Source organism: Zingiber officinale, chromosome 2A, assembly GCF_018446385.1.
Source record: "Zingiber officinale cultivar Zhangliang chromosome 2A, Zo_v1.1, whole genome shotgun sequence".
Lineage (NCBI taxonomy): Eukaryota > Viridiplantae > Streptophyta > Magnoliopsida > Zingiberales > Zingiberaceae > Zingiber > Zingiber officinale.
Window position 1 is genome coordinate 94,369,177 of NC_055988.1, and position 10,184 is coordinate 94,379,360.

The 10,184-nt window shown below is 36.3% G+C and overlaps 1 protein-coding gene and 1 non-coding gene across 3 annotated transcripts; both read right to left on the reverse strand.

The window, feature by feature from the left end:
* Positions 1-1,113: 1,113 nt before the first annotated feature.
* LOC122041583 (65-kDa microtubule-associated protein 5-like) lies at positions 1,114-8,483 on the reverse strand. Of its 2 annotated transcripts, XM_042601317.1 has the most exons (11): positions 8,335-8,483; positions 7,199-7,405; positions 6,858-7,112; positions 6,568-6,783; positions 5,470-5,625; positions 3,492-3,651; positions 2,801-2,952; positions 2,557-2,644; positions 1,882-1,955; positions 1,712-1,786; positions 1,114-1,556 (listed from the first exon to the last, which is right to left on the reverse strand). In XM_042601317.1, exons 1-11 carry the CDS (start codon positions 8,404-8,406, stop codon positions 1,254-1,256), a joined length of 1,758 nt encoding a protein of 585 aa, XP_042457251.1. In that variant the 5' UTR covers positions 8,407-8,483; the 3' UTR covers positions 1,114-1,253. The 2 variants fall into 2 exon arrangements, with proteins under 2 accessions (XP_042457251.1, XP_042457252.1); XM_042601318.1 differs by lacking the exon at positions 8,335-8,483 and having other exon boundaries at positions 6,858-7,108; positions 7,199-7,320.
* Positions 8,484-9,884: 1,401 nt separating this feature from the next.
* Positions 9,885-9,956, reverse strand: TRNAC-GCA. The gene has a single exon. It is a non-coding gene; the product is annotated as a tRNA-Cys (tRNA).
* Positions 9,957-10,184: the final 228 nt, after the last annotated feature.

A 10,184-nucleotide genomic window follows, 5' to 3' on the forward strand; every position in this document is an offset into this window, starting at 1 on the left:
ATCACTATCATGAGTCGTCCAGCGTTCTCCATCTTTGCGTTTCAGATACAGGCCACGTTCCCACAGACGACGCCAATATGATCCTATCTGAAAATAATGAAGAAGGTTGGCTGGGGATGTGGCTTTTAGGTTAACCGCTTGTAGACCTCGCTCAATTCTACAACACAAGAAATGTCAGTGCCGAGCCAGGGAAAGAGTCCCCAACGTTGGCCCAACAACGCTTAAGTCAATTACCAAAAAAATGGAAGGAAGTGGAGCAACAGTAAGCATAGGTGTGAATAACACGTACCTTCGTCGGTGCATGGACCGCCTTTATATAGCGCCCCAGTGGGCGACGTGCACATTCCTCAAGGCGGCGACACACTTCCCTAACCCTCCTATGAAAGGATCTGTCGGAAAAATGTCTCTGACATCATACCTTAACAGGGCATGCAAATCCCTAATGCGACAGTAGAAGTTTCCTTCGTACGATCCGTCTATTGACCATGCCTCGTTATCAGCGGCATTATCTTCCAAAAAGATATAAAGGGAATCCCACTGTTTAGCTGAGCGAGGAAGCCGTTCAGCCGAGGATCCCTGCATGGTCGACCTCAGTCGATCTTCTCCAAATTATTTTCGTCCGACCGAACCAACGCTCTAGTTGCATTAGCGTCCCTTCATTTTATGATGAGCATTTGATGTTCTAACCATAGTGCTTTTGGCTGTCCGGACATTCTTCTCGGACAAGCCACTTGCCGATCGATTACTTCATGCCCAATCAATAACTACAATAAACCTCCACTCAAATATTCTCTGACATTGATTGTCTTAACTTTAATCTTCACATTGACTGTTATCTCCACATTTAATCCGCACTTCGTAAGTCCCCTTTTATCTCCACGTCAAGATAATTAACCTGCTTGACAACTAACTCAACACTTTTAGGTAACCTTAAAACTTAACCTCTAGAGCCACGGTATAGTAAAAATGTATTAAATTGTCAAGTATTCATAATTTAACCCCCACTTCAACGTATTTATAAAAAAATTTCTCTCATGAGATGCTAAAATTCAAAGTAATCTACCATAAGTACTTTACGATTTATCTGCAAAAAAGTAACGTAAAATCAACCCCTAAATTTAATTTAGTATTACCTGATTTATTATTTTTAAGCAACCTTAAAACTCAATCTCAACGGGTCCAAAAGATCTAAATAGCCAAACAAACAAACATACAAACAAACAGAACAAGGCCATGAACCTCGAGCAACAGATTCATGGCGATACAACGAGCAACGAGTTGTTGCGAGGCAAAGATTCATCCACCTTCTGAAGGGAAACGTAGTTTACAGGAGCAACTACGTTTCCTCTCCCACCTTTCTTCTCCTCGCCAGATGATGCGAATCCATGGCGCCCATACGGAGTAGCGACACGGCGGCCGCTGGAAACAGGAGTTCCACAAGCCATGTTGGCGATGGAGCTCTGGCCCAGTGGTTTCTTCGCCGGAAATTGCCTCAACGGACTCGGCTTACTTCCCAACGGAGCTTCCGGCGCCGCCGCTGATAGCCTCTTCTGTTCCTGTACAAGGACGAGAAAGAACCAAAGAAAATGGCAATTAAAGCACAAAATATAACAAAAAAATTGTTTTGTAGGGTAAAGATAGCAATTTATCTAACTCTTTTCCTGATAATTAGTGTTGAATGAAGAGATCTAGAGAAGGAAATGGAACAGACCCGAGATCGTCGTTTCTCCTCTTCCCTTTGCTGCCTCAATCTGGAGTGCTCTTCCAAGCTGTCGATCAAGCGTGCCTACTTCCAGAGAATAAGATAGATAGAAACCTGAATCAAACTCTAAACGGTATCTGTCATTGAGGTAGTAATTCTGTCGGGAACAAGAATTTCACCTTGTAATACATAAATGGAATTTCGTGTTCTCTCTCCCACGCTTTTGTTTTTGCAATCAAATTTTCTAACAGAGCTGTAGAAACATAAATATTGGAACCAAAGATGAAGAATCACTAAAGCAAAAGCACAGAAAACAAGCGAGTGCAGCAACTTGAAGAAATTAAGCAACTAAGAATTAGCTAGTTTAATAATTTCATTTACTGTATAGTTTTACCAAGGGAGCCTCAACATAATGATAAAAATGTTATCATATGACTTTGTAATCACGAGTTCGAATCGCCGCTTTCAATGTAGTTTGTCTTCCCGAAATGTCAAAAGTTTCATGCATCAGCTGCTTTTTACTGTATAGTTTTAGTCTCACAAGAATATTGCAAAGCAAGTAGAAAATGATCCTATTCATCTTGTAAGAGAATCTAAAGACATTCCATCATGGAACAAGAAACACCGTTTAACACAATTTAGCGAAAATGCACATCATGAAATATAGCAATTCACCCAATAAAAAAAAAATGTAACTTTAAATTTTTAATAATGTCAAGCTCTAGACTCGTAAGCATATCTAATTCAATTAAAGGGGTTTAGTGATTCCACCATCTCAAAATCTAAACTGGCCTCTTCATGTCATCCAACATCACATTACGTATTCTGTCTAATAAAAACAAATAGAAATGTACCAGGTATCTTATTCATCAGTATCCGAGCCTTTTCTGCACGTTTAAGATTCTTATGAACTCCTCGGCCAGTAGAATAGCGATTTTCATCCTGTTTAATGTGTTAAAGTATATCAACAGCTTATATAACTGGCCAAGGTCTCCACAGACAAGTAGTAAGTAAATTTTAGTGAGAAAATAATAAAAAGAGATGAGAAAGCTCATTGAAGTGATCATGCCAAAAATTAACTAAAGAATCTAGTCTTGCCTTCTCATAATTATCAAGCCATTTTTCCTCCTCAGATGCATATTTCCATTTATCCACCTTTTCCAAAATGTCTTTTCGACTTAGAGCTTGCTCTTTAGCCTTTTGTATCTGGTTATCCATGCTTGAGAGTAGGTCAAATAGATCTTCCTTCCCTAAAATCAAACACAATAAAAACAAAGAAAATTTTACCCCATCAGTAACCAAGTTGTCATGCTGTTGACCATATAGATATACATGAGACAGAATTTCAAGCACATAACCGTTGATATACACATTAAGTTTATTTCAAAGAGATCATGATTATCCACAGCGGTTAAAGAAGTTTACATGGTAATTCTCAGTCTTATATTCTCATATGAGATAGCTAATTTGTTATATTATTTACAATAGTTACAATCACATTAATAAAAAAAATCAATAATTTAATAAATGAATAAGCCAGAAAAAAAATGCATTAGCTATTGACTCTTCAACATCGAGTCCATCCTACAGAACAAGATCTAGGATCAAGCTCAAGCACTGAATCCAAACAAGACAAAATGTTAAATCTCTGAACAATGTGCGGTATAAAAACACAAGGCACAGACGTGTCATTCACGATGTAGCATGCACACAAAAACATAAGTTAATTAATTCAATAAATAACTGGAAGCTTCAGAAGAACTTGATCACACTTGAGTAGAGAAAGAACCAGAATCAATGAGGTTGACGAGCATTTTCCTTGTTCTTTCAAAATCGATATCCATGTGAACACTTTTGTAAATTTCATCGAGTTCATTTTGCTTCCTTAAAAGAATTTCTTTCATCTTGACAACTTTTAACGCATTCAATCTTTCAACTTCGATCTCAACCTAACAATGAAAAATTTGCAAAAGGAATGATGATGTAATATTAGATGTCAAAAAAATATGGAAATCTTGTTCAACTTAAATTATTAATGATGTATTTTACTTGGATGGAAATTAGAGGAAAAAAAGTTAAAGAAATGAATTTACCAATCTCTCCTGATTTTTTTTGGGAAAAGGGAAAGAGGAGAAAGGAATTTAACTGTCTAATTGTTCATTTAGACTAAGTGGAAGTTTGAGTCTCTAATAAATACATGATTTACTTTCTTTCGGTGGCCTTCATTCTATTGGTGCATTTTCTTTCGGTGTCCTAGGTCAATGTTGACTAAGTTTGAATTGGCTCAAGCTTGAGTCCTGATGTTTGAATTTTGATGTTTGACAATGTATGGATTGCAAGTGCAATTGTCCATTTGGGGAGATTGTTGGAGCAATTCTCCTCTGGTCAATATTTGACCAATTTAGTGTGTAGAAGAATTAAGTAGGTCAACATTGACCGGATACTTGACTGAGAAGTCCTAATTGGAAGTTAGGTAAGGGCAAGTCCAACGAGGAGGTTGGCAGATGCTGAAAATCCAAGTGAGTTAGTGTTGACCGGACACTTAGTGTGGAAAGTCTTGGTTAGTGAAACCAAGTACATGGAAAGTCCAAATGAGTGAAGTTAGGCAGTTAGAAAGCCCTGATGAGTAAAGCTAGATGAAAGACCTAGTGAGTGAAGCTAGGCAGTGAGAAAATCCTGGTGAGTGAAATCAGGTGAAAGTCCTGGTGAGTGATGTCAGGCATGAGCGAGTCCCAATAGGTCACAGTTAACCGGATATTGGGTTTGGGACCCTAGACTTGAGTTAGTGAAGTTTGGGTTGGTCAATCGATCAAATCAAAGCCCAATCGATCAGTTGATCGATTGGAAGAGCTTCGCGAGAAATCGATCGGTCAATCGATTGCGACTTGTTTTCTTGCGAGATTGTCAGGCAGCCTGAATCAATTGATCAATCGATTCAAGGTTTATTTATGATAGCACAGAGGCGCTCTGAATCGATCGGTCGATCGATCAAAGCCTCCCCAATCAATTGGTCAATCGATTGGGATATGACCGTTGCGCAAAATGCAGGCTTTGGACGGTTGGGATTGCGTGGATCTGACATGACAATCGATTGGGAGCAAGTCCAATCGATTGGGAGCTCTAGATCGCAACAGGATAAAGCCGTTGGTGAGGTTCAAACGCGAACAAGTTCTCCCATTCTCTTCAACGAGCTCACGACTACTCATCGCCGCTTCTTGAAGCATCTTGGAGATAAGCGTTGTTACACGTCCAATGTCAAAGGGCATCTACAAGCTACACAAGTTCAAGTAAGAAAGAGGTTTTCTCTTGTATTCTTGTATTTATTTCTTGCGTTGAGTTGTATGCTTGTGTGAGTGTTGTAAGAAGTTTCTCCACCTCCAATTGTTTCGAGAAAGAGTTTCTTTCTTAATGGAGATTGTGCTCGATGTGTGGATCCTTGAATTAGTACCCTCTTCTTGAGGTGGATACCAAATAAATCCTTGTTGTAAGAAGCACTGGGAGCTTGCTTCGAGTCTATTCTACTACAAATCATCATCATCGAAGCGCGAGAAGCTATTCACCCCCCTCTAGCTCCGAAGTGACCCAACACATTCAAGTAAATAATATAAGGGGAAGTGGATGAAATAAATATAATTCTTTTCTTTTCGTCTCAATTAAACTACTTCCTTTCGCTCTTATTCCTCTCCTCCCTATTCCTATTCTCCAGGTAAACACAGAAATGGTAAGACATTGAACATTGAAAAGAAAAAAAACAACAAGGGCTATACCTTCTCAATTACATCATGTGCGAGGCATCCCTGGCCAAGTACTGAATCAACGGAAGCAGATATCATGCAGGTTACATGGTCAAATCTTTCTCGCTCATTGACGGGTGTGTCCATGAGATTCCATAACTCTATGAGTGTAGCCCCTAAATTTTGAAGCTATAGAAAAACATTATCATTCAGGAATTATCAATAGTTTCAAAAGTCATGCAGATTGAAAAACTAAATGACAGCTATCTGAGTATACCCTAATTGTAATTCAATAAAAAATTTGGAGTGCATGTAAAGTTTTATCAAAAATTTGATAATAGCAGTAGGAGAGAACATACTAACTGCCAAAAGCTAGTAACAATCTAGTTGAATACCTCCTTGATAGACTTTCATATAAAAATGAAGTTTATCCAGAAGGGATCAAATTAATAATGAGTTATTACAAGTCACACTAAAATAAATCAAGTAATGGGAAATAATACTACTATACCATATGATATTTGCCTTGCTTCTGTAAGTTTCATCATGTAAATTAAGTCAAGGACCTAAATTCATCTTTAGATGGGAAAAAGAAAATAATAATATTATTGCCATTGGCATTAGTTATCTCATCTAAGAAGTGACTATTGATATATAACAAAATTATTGTCATAAGAAATGAAAGACATGTAAAGCATGGAAAAGAATTCTGTGCTTACCCACACTTTTTGCAAACTTTGCATTTTTTTCTTGATTTAATCAATCAACAATTCCTGCAAGTCTAGTATGGGTATCATTGCACACTAAATTTATTGCCATCGTCAAGTTACCTCAATTAAGAAAGGAAGCTGCAAGCATATGATGAAATCATTGTCATCAGAAGAGAGATACACAAGAAGGAAAAAGAATTGTGTGGCAAGACGACCACCCCTTGCAGCCTTTGTATTTTTTTTCTTGATTTACTTATACACAATTCCTGCAAATCTGGCATGGGTGTCATTTCTTACAAAATTTATTACCATTTGAAGTTACCAAATCTAAGAATGGAAGGTACGAACATATTAAGAAATTACTATCATAAGAAGGGAAATAAATGCACAGCATGGAAAAGAATATTGTGGTTAGCTGCACCTTTTGCAACCTCTGTTTCTTTTCTTGATTTAGTGAATGAACAATTCCTGCTAGTCTAGAAAGGATGTCATTGCTTATGCTTCTTGTCTGATTGATTGCAGAATCACCAAAATTTTGATGCACTTCATGTATCATCTTATTGAAGTCAATAGATAATACAACTGATAAATCAAGAACTTGCTTGGTGTAGATATTAACCTTCTGGAAGCGCAAATTCTGCAAGTTTCAAATAAAGTAAGCTAATTTTTTTCTATGTAACTAAAACTAGGCCTTGTTTGTAAAATAATAACCTTTTCTTGTTGAAGTTCAAGAAGTTGGGACTTCAGATCTCCCAATCTTTTAATTGTCAAATCTTGTTCATCTACCTGAGAAGAGATGGAACTTCCATGATAGATGTTACCAGACATTTCAGAACATACCCATGCAATTTGTGATTGAACATCTTGGAATTCCTTGATTCTTTCTTCTTTCATCTTTCTTAAATCCTCCAGCAATGGTTTTATCATCGCCAACTGTTCCCTGAGTGCGCCTGCTGCATTTTCTATCTAAAAGAGGAAAAAATAGAGATCCAAATGTTCATAAAAGAACCATAGTAACACGATGAAGACAAATAGCAATTCGAGCAACCAACATGCACAAATGATTCTCGTTGTTCTCCAAGTGTGGATATAAGACTAGATATATCTGCTTTGCCCTCCACCAACATCTGGTGTAGCTCTGCCATATGTTTTCTGGTTTTGTCTACTTCTCTCCTGTACAGATCAAGACATTCTTGTTCAAGCTGCAGTATAGCCCTGTCTCTTTCAATGTCTTTCTCTCCTATTTCATTCCATAAATCCTGGTTCAAAATAATTACTACTTTTACGGATTTTGCAATCCAATGTGATATATGGAATAGTCCTTGCCAGAAATAAAAATAGTACTACTATAACTGAAGTTAGACAGAGCTGCAATTCATGACTTAAGTCAAAGCACAAGTTGTCAGCTTACAATGATAGCCAAACCAATAATGGCGAGAATGCTCACTCTTTTATACAACTTCACATAGCTATATACAGTCCTCTATCAAGATGGTAGGGCATCAACAATTTCTAACTACAATGTGCAATCACACTAAATTGCATAAGCAAAGTAGTACAATGATCTATTCCTCACCCAAAAAACCACATGTTGATGATAATTTAAGATATACGAGGATAAGCTACCGCATAAAAGAAGTAAGGTACTATATAACATCCACTGCAAATGTAAGAAACAACTATAAATCATATGAGCAATAAAACATATAGTAATCCGTTGCATGTTATGCTTCATAAATAATTACATATTTGAATCAATAGCATCAAGCTTGGATTTTTTTTGTGTGTTTGACCATGAGATTCCCACATCATATTAATTCTGAAACCAAGCCCCATTAGGAGCAAGAGTGACAAGGGTAAACCCCACCTAACCTTTGGTTGAAATCCTCCACCTTACCCTTCTCACATCAAATCGCAATCATCAATGCCCTCGACTAGAAACCCAACTATGAAAAAAAACCATGAAACGGAAAATGGAGAGAACAGTCGCTCCAGAATCCCAAATCAGGAATTTTTTTTTGCAAAAACGGAAGCGAACAAATCAAAGATTTCGAATTCTTCCTCGATCTCCGAGTCTACCGCACAAGAGGCCGAGAAATCAACGATGCCAACACAAAAATCGACGAACGACGGAAAAGAAGCGGAAAAGCTTCGCCGGGAAAAGATGATCGGGAAAAAGAGGACGGACCTGTAGCTCTCGAAGCAGAGAGCCACAAGAGGCGACCTCGGTCCGAGGCGGCGGCGACAAGAGGCGAGGCATCTCCACTCGCTGAGAATGAGAGATTTGAGAGATCGTCCAGAGAAGAAGGGGCAGAAATTTGAACAGCGCAGAGCGCCAAAACCGAAAGGTGAATCAATCGCGATCCTGAACTATAACGGAAACGGAGCAAGCATCGCGACCATTCGGCTGCTTGACACGAGCCAGGATACACCGTTCCGAGCATCTATTTCTCTTCAGAAAGCAGAAGGGACCCACACTTCGATCTGTTGCATGTCCGTCAGAGAGAATGGTGTTTTCTGGATCGTATCAGTTCAGGGCATCTTTTCGGAAGGCAGAAAATAAACCGCTACGGTGGATTCTCCGGAGGGGAATGGGGGAAAACGGAATTGGCGGTTACGATGTCGATTTTAGAATATTTTGAAATTCCAAGGTGTTAAAAGATATATTGGACGATATTGAACTTAAAAGGTGTTTGAATAGCTAACTCAACATTCATAACTAAATTTGGAATAAATTTGATGTTCAATTTAATAAGAATTTGTTTATATTCATTCAATATATATAAAATTAATTAAATAAATAAATTTGAATATCTCATTAAACTAAATAAATAAACTTGAACATATGTATTCAGCTCGTTAACATTCATGAATAATATTCGTGAACAATATTTATGAACGATATTCATTAATAAAATTATTTTTAATATAATAAATAAATAATAAAATAAAATTACACAAATAAATTTGAATTATCAAAGTTTTATAACCAATCAAACAATAAAAAATTTTCAACAGTCAAACAAACTTGAATTATAAAGTTCGATAATATCTAAACGAACTAAGATCGAACCAAGCTCAAGCCAAAATTAAAATGAGAGTTCGATAACATTTAAATGAACCAAACTCAAGTCAAATTTCAAACAAACCCAAGCTCATAGAAAATAAACCAAGTTAATCTTGAACAATCATTTCAAAAGCTTGATTTATTTTAATTTCGGCTCGACTCGATTACCTTATCAATTAAACTTAAACTCCCCTAAAATTCGACTCGACTCGACTCGACTTGACTCATTTACTTCTGAGTGGAGGTTGGCTAAATAATTTTGATATAATTTTAAAAAAGAATTTAATTTAATATTGTATTTTCTAATAATTTGTAATTTTTTATTTCTACTCTGTGAGTAAGAAAAGTTCAAATAAATTAAAACTAATTAAAAATTAACAAATAATAAAATTTAATAGATTGGAATAAAAGGTCATAACATGTCCCATCTTTTCCCAACTAGATTTAGATAGATAAATTTAATAGAGGTTGATAGATAAAGAAGTTCAAATAAATAAATTAAGAGTGTGATAAAAAAAAAATTTAATATGTGAAATGTAAATATATTATTTTTGCTTTCCTAAATGTTTTTTCTTTGGGCCTCAAAGAATGGATTTTGTAACTACGCCTATACTTTATTACTTATTTCAGATTTAATCTCTGAATTTAACTTCAAAAAATAAAATAAAAATAGGGCCCAACCGGGTTCGAACCGGTGACCTATTGATCTGCAGTCAATTGCTCTACCACTGAGCTATGGACCCAATTGTTATCTACTGTTTACTTTTAAATATTTGATAAAATATAGTTGTTTAGTAGTTATACTAAGTTTTATTGATGATGTGGCCATAGAGTTAATCCTCAAGATTAAGATTTTGCATTTTTATATTACATAATAAAGTTTAAAAATAATTTAAATCATTTGGCATATGCGAAATACCTAATGAATTAAAAATAAAAATAATTTTGTCATTTATCTTTTGGATATACGT